Genomic DNA, 20,930 nt, shown 5'->3' on the forward strand with positions numbered 1-20,930 from the left:
TATTCGATCTCTTCACACTGAAGGCAAGTTTTATTTCAATCATCTTTGTTTTCTTCGATTTCAAATCTGAGATGACTCTTTACTTTGATTTCAAATCTGAAAATCATTGATCTCTTCACTTTGATTTCAAATCTAAAAAATCTAGGGTTGTGTTTAGTCTGGCTTTTGTTAATTTTTGTTTTACATTTGTCTTAAATTACAGAATCTGAAGAAGTGATGGAATTTGAAGTTGACTCAATCTAAAGTTTCTCTTCAATCGGTATTACCATCTCTCTATGCTTATGGTGTTTGTAATTGTTTGATCATACACATTTTTCTAATAATCCGAGTTTGTATTATTGTTGTATCCTTTCATGATTATTACCATCTAAGGTTACTTTAATCCTATTTCAGAATAATAAGTTTCAAAATGTAAAATTATTTTGTTTCAGTATTTATACTATACTGCTTCTAAGTTTTGGGGAAGCTAAAAAAAATCGATTCGTGTTTTGAGAAACATAGAATATAGAATTTATATGTAATTCATTCTAGCACAGTTTAACACATTCTTCTATTTCTGTCTGTAGAAACCCGGAGGAGCTGAGTTGCTGTCAAGATCACTTGTAGGAAATAAACATGGGGAATAGAACACAAACTCTGAGTGAACTTTGGTCTATGTATAGATCTGCTTCATGTTCAATTGTAGTTTCTTCAAGAGCAATGGATGAGACCATGTTGCTTGATATGTTTGTTATCATGTGATACTTTCCAGTAATCTTTCAGGTTTGTTAGCTGAATCCATCGAATCTTAGTTAGCTTTATTTGAGTAACTCGTTAATGCTAAAATATAACTATGAAGTAAACATGTGGATTTGGCATTAGAGCTTCCTTATTTGTAATAATAAGTTGAACCTACCAGTGGAGAATATTGTCCAACTACATGTTGCTTTTTGTTTTATTTGGTATTTTTTATCTTTGCTTTCCTTATTTGTAATATAAGATGTTCCTCTTGTAATTGTTCCATTGTAGGTTACATGTTTTGTATACTGTGATCGTGATCATGGTATGAATTTATTAAAAATTCTTAAAAGTAATATAATTAAATGAGTAGCTTGTCTTTACACTCAATTGTATATTCTTAAAAAGTAGTAGAGTTACGTCTAAGGATTGATGCTAACATAGTGAAGGTCGTTGTAAGAGCCATACCAGTTGTGAATTGTTCCTACCCTCTATCATAAATGGTCTTGAGTTTTTTTTTTAATAAACATAAATGATCTTGAGTGTGTTTGGCCCACTTTCTGGCAGCGCATTCATCACCCACACATCTTTATCCTTCAAAGTAGCTTCAAATGAACCCAAATTTGCGTTCATGTCCATTATATTTCTAACTGTGTCAGGCCTAATTTTATTACCTAGCATTTTCCAATAGTTATCAACTCGTTGTTGCCAAACATCCTGCACAAATGTAATCGTGCCATATAACTGATAATAGGACATGCATGCTGTGAAGTTATTATGCCTTAGATGTAACTCTACTTTTAGAAAAATTACTTCTAAAGCTTATAAGTTTGTGTCCAATATCATTTCTGGCTAAAGATTTATTGATAAAAAAATAGCAAATTAAGATTTTTTTTTTATCATTTTAAAGGCACAAACATGCTTTACCAAAATGAAGTTTAATTTCATTATAAATTATAATCCTAGTTTAGCACACAAGGTTGCTCTACAATTCTGTCAATTGTGCTGAAAGCAAATATTTGGAATAACAAACAGGTTCCTTTTATATTACATTTGATTGTATGACAACTTGGGTCTATCTTGATGAAAATGTTATTATGTATTTGGGATTGCTAAATATGTATCTTTTCTAGGAAATGTGCTAGGGCACTAGATAAAAGTCATGATGCTTTTACTATATAAAAGTCGAAAGTAGAAATTCAAAATAAAATAAAATAAATGATAATGTTACCGCAACGGTTTAAACCGACGCCATTTATGTAGAACAAGTTGCAGCGGTTTGAACCGCCAAAAAATTATAGGATTTAATTCTTCACTAACTCGAGGCGGTTTAAACCAACGACATTTACGGAGAACAAGTCTCAGCGGTTTATACCGCCAAAAAAGTATATGATTAAATTCTTTAGTAACTCGCGGCGGTTAAACCGACGTTAAGTTTAAACTGATTCTTTACGGCGGTTTAAACCGCCGCTAAAATATAGGGGCGGTTATTTCGACGGTTGCTGAAAACCGACGTTAGGATGACTCGCGACGCAAAAAAACAGTGACGGTTGGTCACCAATAGGAAGTGTTTTTTGCTGCGGTTCAAATCGCCGCTAAATTGCGCATTTTGTTGTAGTGTAGAATGGAGATTATTGAGAGAAAAAGACAAACTATGGGGTAGAGTCACTACAACTTTTTTTCATTTTGCAACGGTTAAAATGTATAGTCATAGACACAAAATGTTTCTTAGGCAACAATTTTCTACTATCTCATGTTCTGGCGTTACTTATTCTCCCTTTGGTAACGTACTGTTTCTCGTACTCTATGGTAACATAGTGAGAAAATGTAGCCTATTGTGGGGAAAATGCAACAATTATATAACGTAAGCTTAATAACACTTTTGGTCCCCCACTTTTGCTATATGTGCAAACGAGGTCCTTAAACTTCAAAATTAGCATACTGCCTTCCTGACGTTACATTTTGTCAACAATTTTGGTCTCCCATAAGGTTTTCAACTTAAAACTAATTAACGATTTTGAATTAACCAATTAATTAAAAAGGGAAGAAAAATTAAATTTAGAAAATTCATCATCTTTAATAGGTGTGGACAGTTTCAATAGACAGAGTGCAAAAAAAGGAAAATCTCAGGAAAATAAATGATGGTTGTTCAAGCAGGATCTAAATGTATTTGCATGTAATGCAATGAAGGGGAGGAACATTAAACAATCATTTGTTCTTCTTATGCAAGTTTTCTTGGAAGGTATGGATGATGTGCTATAAGTGGTTCAGGGTAGATTTTGTTCTGCCAGAGGAATGTAGAACCCATCTCCAACATTTCCAGGTTATAACAGAGAATTAAAGTCAATAGTTGTTCTTGGTTTGGGCAGCATGTATTTGGCCCCTTTGGATCTAGAGGAATGAGGTCTTATTTAGAGCTAATTTTGATTCTAATAGGGTAGTGGAGGTAACCAAATTCAGAACTTGGAGCTCACTAAAGAGTAAGGCAAAGTATTTGAATTTCTCCTTCTATGAGTGAAAATTATTGACTGTATATGGCAGTTAAAAAAACCTGTATTTTTTGTTTGAATTGCCATTGTACACAAACTGTATATTACGGCAGTTAAAACCATCATTTTGTTCCGATGTAGTTAAAAGATATCAGTGAAATTATGGCGTTATGTTTGAACCGCCATTTTATACAAAATGTACATTATGGCGGTTATAACCGCAGTTTTTCAGAATGCAGTGAATTACAAACTGAAAATAGTGGCAATTGAAACTGTCATTTTATAAAACACATGAAAAGTTACAAACTGTATACTGCGGTGATTAAAACCATCGTTTTATACAATTAGTGACTTACGACGGGTGTAACAATTGCGCTTTACCGTAAACCGTCACTTTTTATTTATGGCTAAGCTAATTACGACGGTTTGGAGAATCCACCATTAGTGTAGATTGTGGCGGCTAAAACCACCACTTTTTCAAAGTAGTAAAAAGATAACAATGAAAATTAAGGCGGTTTGAACCGCCATATATTATACAAACTGTATATTACAGCGGTTAAAATCCCAAACTTTTCCAATCCAGTAAATTACAAACTATAAATTACAACGGTTGAAACCGTTGTTTCATAGAACACATGAAAAGTTACAAACCACATATTGTGGCCGTTAAAACCTTGTTTTATACAACATTGACTTACAGCGGGTGCTATATATGGTACTTTACACAATACGCTTTTAAAAAAAAGCCTCATATTTATTTAACATAAGTCTTAAATGTTATATTCTGACTAAGTAATGTAATTATTATAAGTCGCATTTCATTTATATGTGAACCTACACAACTTGCCCAACCTAATAATAAATCAATGCCATGGATTGTGAAAGCAAAAATTCTGACAAAGAATAACCTATAACGTGTGTTTGCGTGCTGATCGTCATTACGCATTGCCTTTGCATACAAATAAATTAAAGTCATACACACAAGCGATGCAATATATATATGGACCGCAAGGAGCATGCATGGGGAGTGCAAATTACCACATTTACCTGACTACACTGGATCAGTACTCTCAAATTGCCAATTAAATTATCTATATTTGTCTCCCAAAGAGTGAGAGCCTCCTATTTAGGGGGATTCTTGATCAGGACTGTAACTCATGTTCATATCAGCCACCATCTTTTACGAAGACCACAGTTGGCAGTTTTCATGATGAACCAAAAAAATGGGATGAGGCTAACTATTAATTACTATTTCTTTAATTAAACACACAATTGGGCACGTAAAGTTCTTGTGCATATTAAAATATGGGATGCGGCTTAGCTCATCTAAAATGAGGATAAAGTTTATTGACTTTTTAAAATATATAATAACTATTAAAAATTGTGATGACTTCTTTTAATCTCTCACAATTTAGATGAGTCAAATCCTAAACTATTAGGTTGTCAAGTTTAACCATGGAGTTAAGAAATATCTCGTGATACGTGGTTATGTAAATTGTTGGTTAAGTTAATCCCTAAATAGATGAATTTAACCGTCAATTTATCTAACGACTAACTTGACCAATATTTTACACAATTAAAAACGTGGAGAATTTTTCCTTAATCAAGAAATCAACTTATCTGTGCTAGCTTTTAATATATTTTGCCTTTTAAAAGAAAAATGAAATCAACTTTTCATCACTCAACACTTTAGAAACCAAATTGACTATATAATTAATTTACGGCCGCCTAGCTAGTACATGTGTGTATTAGTTCACGGGAAAATGTCATCTTACATTTTTGTCTCATTGCGTGCCCAGCAAAATAAGCAAAACATACATCACAAGGTGGGCATAAGGTAGTGGCGGCTTTTGCTTCCACTAGGTTTAATTTTTTGTTTTTGTCAATATCACACAAACACGTGTCTTTTTTTTTATAAGGAAAAAGACACAAACAAGAAAGCAACTACTCTATAATGTCATGATACAACAACGCAATTAAACTAGACGGAGGTTGCGTCAAAATTCGGTGTTGCAAACCTTCCCGAGCCGCTTGGTGAGCCAACATGTTCGTAACCTAGTTGTGTTCCTGCGGAATATGAATAATTGTCGCTCTTCAATCTCAGTCCTGCATTGCTCGCACTCGAACAATCGTATCTCTAGCCCAATAGGTAGCCACATCATCATGGACTTAGAGAACCTCTACCGCGTTGGCATTCAGAGGTGCAGACAATATCTTTGTAGCCAAGGTCCCATATCCATGCTTTTAACCCAATTCCACCGCTAAAAGTTCTGCCAAGAACGCATTACCATAATTGTAGCTCGCGCTTGGCCACATCAGAAATCCAATGACCTCAAACTAGTACACAACAGTACTGCGCTACATCGCATTCATTTCACCTCGTGGTTCCAACTCCCATCAATAGCCAGATGCAACCCCGGTTTTGGAACGTCACCAACAGGTGACCGACCAACATGCGACATGATTAATAGAGTTTAATGTCCTATCAATATATTTAACACATACATTAAAAATTCAATTAAATGTGTACCATATTTTTATCATGATTTTTTTTACTGTGAAAAGTTTGATTTATAAGTTAAAATATCTGCAAATTAATCTTAGCACATTATGTGAAGTATATAATAAATAACATAATGATAAAAATATAGTTCATAGGTAGACCAATTTTTAACATGGGCGCCCATCATAGAATTTTTCTTTTATCATATTGTAATTAATTTAAAATTTCCTCCATTTTATCCATCTGAATTAAAACTAAAATTAAATGTGTGTGTGGGCTACTTCCACACTTCTATATTCGTCCATAGGTGATATTTTCTTCATGGGTATTACCCTCTCATGTTTATTGGTTTTAAGCCCTCTTGTACTTTTCTTTAATTCGTTTTGGCTTATAAAAAAAACCCTGATGAGATATTAATTAAACAATTTCGTTCAATGATCATCTTCTTTATTTGGTAATGTAAATAAATAACACGATTTTTTTATAAGAAGAAGACTAAATTACACGAACGTTTAAGTATATTTTACACGTTTCTATATTCTCATAATTTTAATATGAGTATAATGTGATAAAATGCTGAAATCTAATTAGGCATTTGTGTACTTATATATACAATCAGCTAGCGTATAACTCTTAAATTCTTAAATTTATAATAATAATTAATAAATATTATTGTTGTTGTTTATTCACGTGCAGCAATTTTTGTTTGAGCACTATGTTAAATGGACAAAGCCTAGATGAGGACTTGCTGCATGCTAGCTAGACGATATATATGATCGATCCACCAAATTCCTATGAACATCTTTCCTAGAAAAGTCCCATAATGGAATCTATTGTCCATTTCTATTCTTTTTGTTTTGTCCTGTAATTATTTGTCCTAACTTTTTGTTTTAACTCTAAAAGGCGAGACTTGGAAAATGGAATATTCAACGCGGGACCTAGATGAGGTAAATGGACTCAATCATATCCTGGAGGGCTGCTTTCAAACTTTTACTAAGACCAATTCCAGATACTCAACAGTGAATCAACATCTCCTCTGACTTTGGAACATTAGTAAGTACTCTTTCCTCGTATATTCATTCATGATTCATGCAACCTCAAATTCTTTATAAATAGGAAGTTGATGAAGGTAGTCAAATCGAGATACGTATCGTGTATCGCTAGACCCTAATTTCGTGTCGCGTATCGTATCGTAACGTGTATCGTAAGATACGGACACAAAAAAAATTAAGTCATAAATTAAATAATATACTAATATATCATCTAAATATAGTTCAAAATAATCAAAGATCCAAGTCATAAGTAGAAAAATAGTCTCACAAAGTTCAAGTTCAACCTAACTCCAAGCCATAAGCCAAACTAAAGTACTAAACATCAAAGAGATGAAATTAAATGCCCACTCCCGAATTCCAAGTCATTAAAGGGATGCTGAAGTTGAACGTGAAACATGAAAGTGCTGCTGAAGTTGAACGTGATAGGGTGAAAGAATCAAAGAAAACATCACTTTTTAGGGAAATTTACTAATTTTTAATGAAATTAAATTCCCACTCCCTAATTTCTAGGAGAGTCAGATGAAACGGCATTTGAAAAACTGTTTTTGTATCGTATCGGGATACGTATCGTGCGATACTCATGCGATATGTGCGATACAGGTCACGATACGAACACAAAAAGATACGTACATGGGATACGTATCGTTTGGTTGATTTTCGTATCGTATCGGGATACGTATCGTGCGATACTGACTACCCTAGATGAAACAACTCCAACATCAAACCAAAAACTTCAATCTAGCTTAATTACCACAACATTAATTCTGATCTCTTATAATCATTTTGTGCAATCAATTCATAAGCTCTCAACTGCTCTTTAGCATTATTCCTTCAAACAAGCTAAGAACACAAATTAATTCCACTTTCCAATATTCTGTCAGTTACAGTACTCTCTGACCAACATATATAAATGGGGAGAACAAAATCATCCCTTCTTCAGATTCAGCCTCCCACCTATGGAAACTTGGTCACTATTCTCAGCATTGATGGGGGTGGTATTAGGGGCATTATTCCTGCAACTATTCTCGAATTCCTTGAAGCACAACTTCAGGTATATATAACATATATACTAGTATTTTAGCTCGATGCACAGACATATATAAACATTATAATATCCATAATACACATTAGTATATAGTATTAACAAGGATTCATATGTGCAGGAGTTGGATGGTGAGTCTGCAAGGCTTGCAGATTACTTCGATGTGATTACAGGGACAAGCACGGGCGGACTTGTAACCGCCATGTTAAGTGCTCCAAATGATAAACAGCGTCCACTTTTTGCAGCAAAGGACATCAAACCCTTTTACTTGGAACATTGCCCCATGATCTTCCCACAACACAGGGGGCCTTTGGTATCGATAAGAAATTTGTTCAAGACAATAGGAGGACCAAAATACAATGGGAAGTACCTTCATAAGGTGGTGAAGGAGAAGCTTGGGGAAATTCGTGTGCATGAGACACTCACCAATGTTGTGATTCCCACTTTTGACATCAAAACAATGCAACCAACCATTTTCTCTTCTTATAAGATCAAGAGTTCCCCTTGCTTGGATGCTCAACTCTCTGATATATGCATTAGCACCTCTGCTGCACCTACTTATCTTCCCGCCTACCCTTTCAAGAACCAAGACTCTGAAGGGAATGTGCAAGAATTCAACCTTATTGATGGCGGTGTTTGTGCGAATAATCCGGTATGTATTAATTCCTTAATTGTATTATTTTTTGTTTTTGAAACTATATTGCATGTAAAAAACATGTACTAATTTGTTTTTGGTCATGATTTAATGTTACAGACTCTAGTAGCTGTGAATGAAGTAACAAAGCAGATCATTAATCAACATCCTGACTTCTTTTCCATCAAGCCCATGGAATATGGTCGGTTCTTGATAATCTCACTAGGCACAGGGACAGCCAAGAATGAACAGAAGTTCAATGCAAAAATGGCAGCCAAATGGGGTCTATTGGATTGGTTAACCAAAAGTGGTTCTACTCCATTGATCGAATTGTTTACTCAATCATCTGGTGATATGGTTGATTTTCATCTTTCAACTGTTACTCAAGCACTTAATTCCCAAGACAATTACCTCCGGATACAGGTAATTAAGCTTTCTAGCTCTTGGATAATGTTATATAATTCTATTCCTATAGTATTTTATGAAAGGGCCTTTTGTGAAAGAGTATGAAAATAAGTATTTTCCTTTTCTGAAATTCAATCAACTTGCAGGATGATACGTTGGTGGGTACAGACTCTTCAGTTGATGTCGCCACAAAAGAGAATTTGGAAAGATTGAGTCAAATTGGTGAAAAATTGTTGAAGAAACCTGTATCTAAGGTCAATTTAGACAATGGTGATTTGTTTGTGCCGGTTGAAAATAGGGAGACCAATGAAGATGCTCTCAGAAGGTATAAGTATAACACTAGAAAAGTTCTACTCAGTGATTATGCTTATTAATGCGATTCAGTTTATATTATTTGTCACATTTTTTGTATTAAAATTAACATGGGCTTTAATCCTTGTAGGTTTGCAAAAATACTTTCATAAGAAAGGAGACTCCGAGAAATGAAGTCGCCTCACACTAAAAAGGCATTTGCATTGTGAAGAAACGTTTGCTCGTTGTTCAGGAATTCTATTAGGACTTGGTCTATGTTAGTCAACAAGTTTGTAAATTTCATTTGTCTTTATTTGTTCATTTATTTTAGTGCCAGTTTGTTTTAGATTTTGTTTATGTAAAGAGAAAGTGCCATTCTGTATTCATTAACTGTAAATTTTAATTTTTATGATGATCTTCTAAATGTAATGATCTTCTAATACAATTTTTATTGATTCCCACAACCGAAACCAATGTTCGGGTAATTAAGGGATTACCGTGAAAATAGGACGTTCATAATTAAGGTAGAAGGGTTGCTTCGTTGGATTACTCCTCCATAGAAGGGTCTCCTTCTTCTCGTATCTTTGATTAGTGGGCACTAGAGGTATGTACCTTCAAGGCACTCTGACGCCCAAGTCTGCAAAACTGAGGGGAAAATAAGGATTAGGCCAGCTTGAAAGGTACTGTGTACTTGAGGTGTGTCTCCCTTAACTGTGTATATATACACAATGGTGTAACAAACCTGAAGGGAGTAAAGTGTAGATATGATTGATATATAATAGATATTATCCAGTCGAGTAGATATTACCTTAATTAGAAATTTTTATTCTCATGACGTTGTTAATATTGGACCAAAGTATTGTTCCTATCATTTTATTCCATAAGAGTTGTTTCTTTCAAGAGTTGCTGAGTTTTGAGGGTTTAAGCTGAAAGTTTTGAACCTTGGCCATCTCAATAAGCCATCTGTTCAAGTTAGTGTTGAGCAAACTTCATTCTAAAGCATCTTGCCCTATTCTCTCTGTCTCGTGTATTTTGATTTTGACTCTTATTCTTGTGATCTTTTCCCTATTCTAGTTTAGGCTCTGAATTCGGATCCCTCACCATGTCTCTAATTGCCATTATTACTCCATAGCTATTATTTATAGGAAGTGAGCTTGAAGAGAAGTGTTGCTTAACCTTCACATGAAGAAATGAATTGATATAACACAGGTGTTTTGATGCACATTCTAAAAGTAAAGAACATATGTTGAGGTTAGTTGAGATTTGATAAGCCAATTTGCAAGTATACAAATGTGCCCGAAGTAATATAAAAGATATCGTACCCAAGGGATTGTGTTCAATTGTCGATTCAAACTAATTCTATGATTTAGAGAATAAAAGTAAATACGATTGGGGTGGTTTGATTAACTTGTTCAATTTCGCAGAAATAAACTAAAGCAATTAAAAAGATTTTTTAATTTAGATGAGAAAGATAGCACCTGAGTATAGTTTCACCAATTTAATCCATGCCTTAAACAAAACAGCGTTTGTATAAAATTGAGAGTTCTCCCTATGGTGATTTAGCCTATGTTCTTACTTACTAAATTAATAGCTAAGCAAGACTTTCAATTCAATTACTACGTCTGTGTTACGAGCACCTAGACTCTTGAATTGAAGATTAAAATTTCTTATACTAGCCACCACTATTAGATTCTACTCTTATTCCTAAGCAGTAGGGAAGGTCTAATAAATTCGCTCTCATGGTTCTCTAATTCTTAATATAACTTTCGTTCCTATAAGTATTAGTAAAAAGCTCTCATCGATTCAAGCACAAATTAACTGAAACGAATACATAGATTAAAAACCCAATAGTCATACAAACAACTGAAATATCAAGACATAAAAATAAAAAGGATTCACATCTCAAGTGCTAAAGAGAGGAGTTAGCCAAGCATGACCATAAAAATTACAAAAGAAGAACCTTTGAAATTGATCTCCTTCAACGTTGCTCCGTCACGCCGTTTTCCTGTTCTCGTTCACGTTCCACTGTTTCTGTAATATCTCTCCCGGTCTCCCTCCTTTTCAATCTGTTGCTGCACCCTTTTATATTGTATCCTCCAAAACCTAATATAAAAATAATATAATAATATTCATTTTCTTCCAATCACGTGCTCATCAGACAAGGCAAATTCAACCAAAGCTTTTGCACGTGTCACTTTGCTACTGGGCAAGGTTAAAGCATGCAATCCAGTGTAATGCAGCCCACGGTTTTATGATAGACCTCTCTTCAGATCACGCCTCATGCCCTAGAATGAGCTCCAGCCATCGGATTTCTTGCATGTGCATGGTAACTTTCATGGACATCAACATTGAATCAGCTCCCCTTATATTATTTCGAAAATCCTAATAAAAATATAAATAAACATCATAAAAATTATAGAGAAATACTAAAAACACATAAAAATAATAAAATGCATGTATTAATCCTAAAGTGACCTAAAATGACTAAAATACCCTAAATAATATATTAAGATGCATAAAAATAAACTAGAAATATGACTTAGACACCCGGGTCATCACACCACTATACCCAACGACAGCTTGTCCTCAAGCGTAAACTTAAGGTTGCTTGTCCTCAAGTTCAAGAACACAATTCCAAGTAAGATGCTAGTATACACATTTTCACAAAAGATACATGAGAATGAAGCTTTAAAAATTGAGTGACCTTTAGTAAGTGCAAACAAGAAATATAGAAAATGCCAAGATGTGGGGTTTTACAGTTTATTCCTAATTCCCCAATCCCATATTGAGAATCCACTAATGATGGCCAACAGTTTTATTTTATTCAGAGCACGCACATATTCTTTTCTTTCTTTTCAATTTTTTCTTTCCCTACCCGTCACAGTTATTACCAACTCAGGGTGAAATTATTTTCTCTTCTTTTTTTGGCAGGGTCAGGATATGATTGGGGGTATGCTTAGTGGTGCAAATACTTCCCATTCCCTTACTCACATCCTTTCCCCCTTTTTAGCGCTTTAGCTTAACTCTCACATGTGTGCCCCTTTTTTTAACCTCACAGCCAAAAAGAGTGTAGACTCAATATAAAGATTAAAAGGAAAACTACATATTTTATGCATTATCCCCACTAACCTGGAATCTTAATAGCCTTACTGCACTTCCCAAAACTCACTCAAGTCTCTATCACCTAACTCTCCACATGTTCCACAAGTTTCACTCACACTCATGCATCAAACACTTTTTAATATAACAACTAGCATCAAACACTTTTTAATATAACAACTAGCATCAAACTCGGAATAAATATTCAAAACACCAACAAGAATTAATCAAGCACAGAAGTGTGAATACCAAGAATCTAAGACATGTGCAAAACCAGTGTGTGCAACTAAATAACTAAATTCTAAATGCATGTTCATAAAATTAAATGAGAGATGAGTGGTTTAGTAAAACTCCATGTACTCATGTTGGGTGCAAAACATGATAACACCAAGACTTTGTCAGCTGGGCTCTCCAGCTCAAATAATTCCTATAAAATCACTTAGTCCTTGCAAAAATGAGCACACAAATCAAAATACCACAACATAACTCAATTAATTCAATGAGACACTATGACTCAACATAAAACAAATACTCAAACTAAAAGGGAAATCTTTTTGGTTTTTTATACTTGGGTTGTCTCCCAAAAAGCACAATTTTATAGTCTTTGTTAGACTCTCCTCCCTATTCAGTTGGGAGGGTCAGGCTGCAGAATTTCCTTCCCTTTGAATATCTCTCCCCCATGGTAGAGTTTCAACCTCTTTCCATTGACAGTGAAATACTAAAAACACATAAAAATAATAAAATGCATGTATTAATCCTAAAGTGACCTAAAATGACTAAAATACCCTAAATAATATATTAAGATGCATAAAAATAAACTAGAAATATGACTTAGACACCCGGGTCATCAAAGATTCTTAAACGTGAAACGGAAGTATAGATCTCTATATATATTTATTTTCTTTTTTCTTATCCCCACTCTTAGCTCTTATTATCATTATGTATACTGTGATTTATAACAATAAATTGCGCGCCTGGCTGTATCAAATTATTATAGCAACTCAGGAACCATAGAAACTCAGCAAAAAGTAACATGAAATTATTTGTCTTTAGTTATCAACTTAAGCTTTTAGAATAGTTGATTCATGGTATAACATTACAACTTGAACTTTTGGATGGTCATGCTGCAAAGTAATTAGGCCATTTCTTTACTTTTGGATGATTCAGGAGATGTTTGTCAGCTCACAACTCACAAGGCAGTGCAGGAGGATGAAAACATGAAGAAAAAATCCTAGCATTTGCTGTGGTGGGAAGGCTAGATGCTTATAACATGTTTGGATCATATTTTCTTTTATTATAATCAATTTTGAAAACCAGAAGTTTCTAACAAAAGTTTCTCCTCATAATACAACTTCAGAATTAATTGTAGAAGAGTTCTCAAACATGCATTTAGTGTTCTTTTGCAACCTACCTTGCCTATGGCATCTATCCTGATAGAAACCTGATTTTTATTGATAAAAAACCCTAATTCCCAATTGGAAACTAGTGAGAGATTTTCTCATGGCCACACAACTCAACACAACCGGTGATACGAAGTCCCAGCTACCACCGCCCCCACGAGCAAGTCTGGTGGTTCTGTCGGTGGCCGCTTGACCACCCATCGTGACTGGAGAAGACACCACTCCATTTCGTCCGCTCGCAATCGCCATTGGTGCAGCACAACCGCGTTGAAAGGTGGTTTCGCCATAGGACGTTTGGCAATTTCCGGCATGCCAACTGGCTTGTTTGAGGGATTCTTCACCGGCAGACATTCTGTCTTCTCCAACCCACAAAGAACTGCGTACGGCGGCTTCCATGGTGGCCGCATGGTGGCCATTGACGGAACGAGGATCACCACCCCTGTTCCATCTTCCTCCTGTTTCTCTGCCGTCTCCGATTTACCCTCTGCTTCAATATTGATTTGTTGCACCAGGGATTTCAGCGATTCCTTCCCCCTTTGATTCAACGTCACCCCCTGCATCTCAAATGATAATTTTTTCTTCATCCCCTTGTGTGACTGTGGTTGTCTTTGAGATTCTCGACCCAAAATGTTGCTGTTTGCATTCTTGGAAGCTTCATTCTTGCTTCCGATTTCTGTTTCTCCTTTATGCTGAACCACCACCACCTCTGCGATCTCCGATTTGCCTTGCGACGCCTCCGCAGTGGTTGATGCTAGCTCTTCCTCCGCTGTCAATTCAGTTACTCTCAGCGACGCCACTGCTGCCGCAGTTTGTTCCACCCTGATTGCAACCACCGATTCTCTATGCGCAGCCTCTGCTTCTCTCCTTTCTTGTTCCCTCTGTTTTCTCCTCACTTCAAGTTCTCGCAATTTGTTCTCCAATCTTGAGATTTCTTTCTCTAGAACAGGATTTGCAACAAGTCACACCTCGAATTTCTTCACTACCACAAAAATGGCTTTGGGCAGCGGCTATGGGGTAGCGGTTCACTGTTTACCGCTGCCCAAGTCTTATAGCAAAAAAAAAATATGGAAAGAAGCTATCTTGTAGCATTAAAAAAACAGAAAAAATCAATTTTATAATGAAACCGCTACTCAAATAAAATTTCTCGGTGCTAGGTAGCGGTTACTGGAACCGCTACCCAAATTGAACCCTTTTCCCCCAAATTTATCAAAACCCTACTTGCGAAATCCTTTTCCCTTTCCTTCTCTCGTGAACGCAATAACCCTTGCTCGATGTCGTAACCGTCTTCGCATCTGAACCACAAGCCTTGGCTGCCTTCCACCAGTGCTCGACACAAGCTCGGCAGGGGCACAAGCTCTACAGGTGACATCTCCCTTCTTTCATCTTACCTTCTTTTTTACTGCTGCTTCTGTTACTCACGCGTCTCCCTACTTTCGCGATCCTGATCTCAACCCTTCCTCGTTGCCATCACCGTCTCTGCATCTTAGAGAGTCGTAGTTCCGCGCCGCATCTCAAGGAGCCCTAGTTCTGCGCTGTCTCTCTCTCTTCACCGAGCCTTGGTTCCGTTCTGCTGCTTCGTCACCGGCTCACAACACATCTCGCCGCTCTTCAATTCTCTTCTGCACCTTGATTCCCCATAGCCAAATCAGCTTCACCAATAATAGGTATCATTTTCATTTTGTTGTTTGGGCTTTTGAATTGAATTCGGTGAAGCTCAATTTCTGCATCATGATAAATCGAAATAAAAAATTTGATTGCATTTCTTATGCTGACATGCTACCTCTTGCTGCTAGAAATTTTGTTCTTATGGTTTGTTTATGTGACTAGGACCTACGTATCTCCAATTCATTGACTTGGGTCCTCACTATATTGATTTTTAAGGATTTCTTCTGGTTGTGTATTATTAGAAGATTGGCTTGATTTAATCTTGAACATAACAGCTAAACAGAGAAAGGAAGTGGAAATCCATTTATTCCTTTATTATGTTTTTCTGGAATGTGTATTCGTACTCTAAATGTGCATTATCTTTCCCTGAAAAATTAGCAAACCATTTATTTGTCTAAATGAATTTTTATGTTGGTTCAGCTAGTTGAATACTCATGTCTTTATGTGTGCATATTTGTGTTATTTTATGGTCTTTTGCTCTAGATACTCCAGGAGGTGCTCTGGTTGTGTGCTTCAAGATGTGCCAAGTGTGTATTCAAGGTTAATCCACTCATGTTTATAATCATGTACTGTTATGTGTTTAAACTTATACAAAGTTGGTATTTCTCCTAAATCTCTGGTGTGAAAGTTGTTGGATGTTTTTCCTTTTGTTTATCCTTGTAGGTAACATGGGTTGAGCATGGAAAAGTAGAAGAGAAACCTGACCATCAGATATTCCGTAAGAATGGCAGTTGGAGCACAACGCTGGTTATGAGTTTTGCAGAGACTGTGTGAAAGGGTTGCTAGCCTCATGGTCATGGCCAGAAACATATCAGATCCTAGAGGTTCTCAAAATCTTATCTACCTTTTGTCAAATTTATGATAATTGTATATTAAGTTATAAATTTTCCCAACTTAGTAAAAAATGGTGCATGAACTGAGCTATAACAAAATTAGGGAAACTAGTTCAGTTATAGAATAATAGAATAGACTAAAAAAACAGATATAATAACTTTGATTTTACTTATTTTCTCTGCTTTGTAGTGATACCTTCTTCAGAAGCAAGGAAAAACTAGATGAAACTAGCTCAAGGTATGACAGAAACATTTAGCCTTAACATGAACACCTTTGGTGGCCAATCTTGGACTGCCATATCAGATTCCCCTGAAGACACAGTTAGAATCACATCTAGGAAAACCACAGCCTGGGCAGCCTAATGGCTAATGGGGTGATTCTCAGTGCAGTTTCAAGTTTCAACCATCTGACTTCCTTATCCTCACACCAAGGTCTTTGATCTTCTAAGGAATGAATGTCAAAGATCTAAGGTACCACAAACAATTCATAATAGCATGTGTAGTTTTCACGAGTTTTCTATTTTGCTTTAGCTTTCTATTGTTATTTACTAAGTGAATTATTGTTTTATCACATTAGTGAATTATTTACTGGATGGTGTCTGATTGGTTTGGTAGCATGTGTGCGAAGATGCAAGATTAGCCATGAAAGTTTATTCAGTGAATTGTTGTTTTATCACATTAGTAAATTATTTACTGAATGGTGTATGATTGATTTGGTTGCAGGAAAAGGGATTAATTATCTCCATGAAGCCTCTTATTGTGCCTTGGGATCTCAAATCCCCAAACTTGTTGGTATAACTAGTATTTTTCTTTGATTTTTTGTTAGCCCTCTATATTCTGAACTAGTTTAAAGCTTTTAGTTATCAATATGTTTCTAGTTAGTGATAATTTCATACCTTTTCATAGAGTTTTAGTATAGTAAGTTGGTACTTGAGTGTGTCCTAGGTCCTAGTATATTTATTGGGTTTAGCAATGAAACATCATGTATATCTTTTGATTTAATCTTCTCTTGTCTATGAGTTTTTGGAGGCCAGGGAATTTGGATTCAGTATGAGTTTTATATGTGTGTTGATGTTTCTATTTAATCTAAAAATATTTGTTTCATATGGTTGAATATAGTTTGGCTACAAAATAAAGGTGCGAATTGGCAAAATATTGCCACAAATACTTGTGGGGGTGACAAACCGCCACTATTCTACAAAAAATATTTAAAAATAAAAACGTGTTAGGTAGCGGTTCTGAACCGCTACCCAAGGTTTAACGCAAAAAAAAAAAAAGGCTGGCAGTATTGGTAGCGGTTCCCATTGGTATGAACCGCTACCCAAGATCAATTTGCGCAGCGGTTATTAACCGCTACCTATCTTTAGCACCGCTGAGTTATGCACCACTCATTTAACCGCTGCCTAACTTGTTATAGAACCGCTACCTAAAGGCATTTTTGTGGTAGTGCTTCTCAAACGCCGCAAGTCGTAATTCGTTCATCGCGGCCCTGGCTTCAAGCGATTCCATTCTCGCCCCCAATTTCTTGCGCTCCTGCACTAACTCATCAAATTTCTTGTCATTTTTCTCTTCTCCAAACACAGCGCATGGATAGTGGTTTCAGGCACCAGATCGATGCTCTAATACCAATGATAGAAACCTGATTTTTATTGATAGAAAATCCTAATTCCCAATTGGAAACTAGGGAGAGATACAAGAGAAAGGGATACCTAACACCTTTCCAAGTCTAAGAGAGAACCACTTTTCTCTCTAAACCCAATTCCTAACTGAATACCAAGATGATTAATGTTCTCTAACCCTCTCTTATTTATAGGCACAAGCCTAACTAACCTCTAACTAACTATGTAATAAGTCCCTCACTTAACTAACTAAACCCTGTGATAAGTGAGTACCTATCACCTCCCCACAAGCAATTGCTAATTAGGAGAGATATTAATGAATATAAGCAACTGACATGTCCCATTGTTTATATTGATGTCTGTTGTAACCATAAAAGATCCTTGTAGTGATGAGAGGCCTTCGTTGTCCACCATTCATTTATTCAGCCACAGTATATTAATGTCAATTAGGTCGGTATCTGTATCCTACTTAATCATTATTTGTAGAGAGGGAGACTTAGAAAACACCTTGAAGAGTACATTTCCAATATGATGATGCCTTTAAACATAAGTCTGACTTTTGGAATGATGCTCGAGAGAGTAGCATTTTAGATCAATATTTCACAATTTGACTAGTATGTGACTTAATTTTTTGTTAACAGAAATTGCCTTTACTAAATGAGTGTTCTGATTACACCGTTTACAACCACATTTTTTAATTTCTATTATATGGGAGACCCTTGAATCCAGCACTAGCCACTATGATTGTTACTATATATGAATATGTTAATTAACACCAAACCATGAAACGTGCATATCAACTTATTGTAGAATATACACAATATTTGTATATCATAATGCATACAACAATAAATGGAAACTGCAAAGGGAATCACAAGTTTTATGGACGTGTAACAGAGAAATAAAAACAGGAAGTTTAAAATACACGTTGAAAACCCACACTTAACCAAAATCACGGTAGACAAAACCAACTTCTCTTAACTATTGTAGTTGTCCACAACGATTTGGCTGATCGAATTTTTCCATCATGCATTCAAACATACACATTAAGTAAGGTAACATTGAGTACACTTCAATTAAACACAGAATTTCAGCTCATAGTCATAGCTGTAGCATCCTATGAGGCTATGACTTATGATGCTTAACACACATGCTACAATGATTGCAAAGCTTCACTGTTCATTGATGAAAGCTGCTATGCGCTTAAACAAGCTCTTAGCATTGTCACAATCTGGGTTGAAGATGTGAAAAACATGATCCTCCCCTTGAATCTCATAAAACTCAGCTGTTCCTTGCCAAGAGCTATTAACCAATTTTTTATGATAAAGCTTCCCTCTTTCCTTCAGAATGTCCTTCTCAGCAACAATCACAAGCACCTTATTGCAACCAACACCTTCAAAACCAGGAGCTTCCTCCACAAAAGGGTTGATTAAAGGGTCATCACTCCCTTTATCTGAAGGACAAAGAAAACCCCACCACAAATCCACCATTTTCTTCCTCTCTGTATCAGTAATCTCCACCCCAATTGGTTCCTTCCCCCAGAAATAAGGATTAACCATGACAAGACCCAGAACATTGAAATTGGGTTCAGAGCTCAGAGCATTCAACTTCAACGCCATGTAGTGACCCATGTTAGCCCCTGCACTATCCCCTGCCAAGAACACTTTCTTAAAATCAACTCTGTCTCTGAGCAAATTCCCACACCCTTCACCTTCACCATCATCATGCTCAGAAGCATGAGAAGCAACCCATTTAAGCGCAGCCCAAGAATCTTCATACGCAGCGGGAAGAGGGTGCTCCGGTGCTAACCTGTAATCAACAGAGACAGCAACAACGTTGGACTCTGCCACGAGCCTGTTGAGGGAGTTATGGTACAGAGGATCAGAGGGTGAAGAGATGCAGAAGGCACCACCGTGAAGGTAGAAAACTAAGGGGAGTTTGGTGGTTTTGGCGGCGGAATTGGGGTAGTAAAACCGGGCTGTGACACCAGTTTCTGGTATGATGAGGATGTCTTTGGAGACAACATTGGTTTCTGAATCGAAGCCTGCAGGGGCAACTTCGGTGCCGGCGAATCTCTCTATGGTTCCGTTTTTGTGTACTTGGAGATATGGTGGAACCTCGAGAACGATTTCTGGGTTTGATGGATCCATTTGGGGATTGGAAAAACAGAGAATGGAGACAGAGACAGGGTGGAGAAGAAGACTAGAAGAGTGTGTTGACGAGGAAAGGAAGGAGTTTTTGGTTTTATAAATCAACGTCTTTGTCATGTTTAGGTCACTTATTATTGTAATTTGTATTGACCAACGACTATTATTTTTAAATAAGGGTTGCCTAAATGACTCATGATAAAGTTTAGGTTAAATAACTCAATCATCTAATCACATTTGAGATAAGTGAGTTGAAATTTCTATATTTTATTTATTAATTTATTTCCAACTCATATATCTTCAATGTGATTGGATGGTGAGTTATTTAACCCAAACTTTATCATTCATCATTTAGCAACCCCTTTTAAACCCTCAATTTTCTTTTCTTCATGTTTTTGTCTCACTCTTTTTTATTTTTCTTGTCTCTTTCTTGTTGAATTGTCTTCCCTTAATTGTCTTATAAGTTTTTTTTATAAGCAATTGTCCTAAAAGTAAATTGTAATAATGTTAAATAATGTTTATGGTCTGAGAAATAATTAATTTTTGCATATAGTCAAATGAGTGAATGCTACAATAATTTTAAAGAAGCTAATAAGGCGGCTCATATCATAGCTAATTGTTGTTCCTATATGTTTTCTTGCTCGTATTTGTTCATATATTCTTCAGTTTCTTTTTTATTAAATGTAATTGAGTTTTTTTGGTAGATTGGAAATAAAAAAACAACAAGAACAAGCAACAACAAAAAAAACAAGAGTAAAATACTTACCCCCTCAAGGTTTGCTAGAAAAACACTCCACTCCATTCTTATTCAAAATATACACTCCACCCCACTCATTTTATCAAGTTAACCTCATTCAAAAAGATGTTAACGGAATATTCCATTCAAATCAAAATTATTTAATGTAAACTTATTTTTCCTTTTTTTTTGGTTTTTTTTTTCAGAAAAAAACGTCACTTTCTAATATTTGACCAAACAAATATTCTCAATGCTTACATACTGTTGGAGCCGATATATAAAGTAACCATTTTATAAA

The 20,930-nt window shown here is 35.8% G+C and overlaps 2 protein-coding genes across 2 annotated transcripts; one reads left to right on the top strand and one right to left on the bottom strand.

Annotated features, from left to right (window-relative positions):
• The first annotated feature begins 7,565 nt into the window (after positions 1 to 7,565).
• LOC130732127 (patatin-like protein 2) lies at positions 7,566 to 9,539 on the top strand. The gene is made up of 5 exons (XM_057584238.1): positions 7,566 to 7,812; positions 7,925 to 8,455; positions 8,558 to 8,860; positions 8,989 to 9,167; positions 9,285 to 9,539. The coding sequence occupies exons 1-5, from the start codon at positions 7,672 to 7,674 to the stop codon at positions 9,304 to 9,306; spliced, it is 1,176 nt and encodes a 391-aa protein (XP_057440221.1). The 5' UTR covers positions 7,566 to 7,671; the 3' UTR covers positions 9,307 to 9,539.
• A 9,070-nt stretch (positions 9,540 to 18,609) lies between these two features.
• On the bottom strand, positions 18,610 to 19,979 carry LOC130721508 (probable carboxylesterase 2). Its single transcript, XM_057572310.1, has one exon. It carries the CDS (start codon positions 19,897 to 19,899, stop codon positions 18,922 to 18,924), a length of 978 nt encoding a protein of 325 aa, XP_057428293.1. The 5' UTR covers positions 19,900 to 19,979; the 3' UTR covers positions 18,610 to 18,921.
• Positions 19,980 to 20,930: the final 951 nt, after the last annotated feature.

Source organism: Lotus japonicus, chromosome 1 (assembly GCF_012489685.1).
Source record: "Lotus japonicus ecotype B-129 chromosome 1, LjGifu_v1.2".
NCBI classification, from domain to species: Eukaryota; Viridiplantae; Streptophyta; class Magnoliopsida; order Fabales; family Fabaceae; genus Lotus; species Lotus japonicus.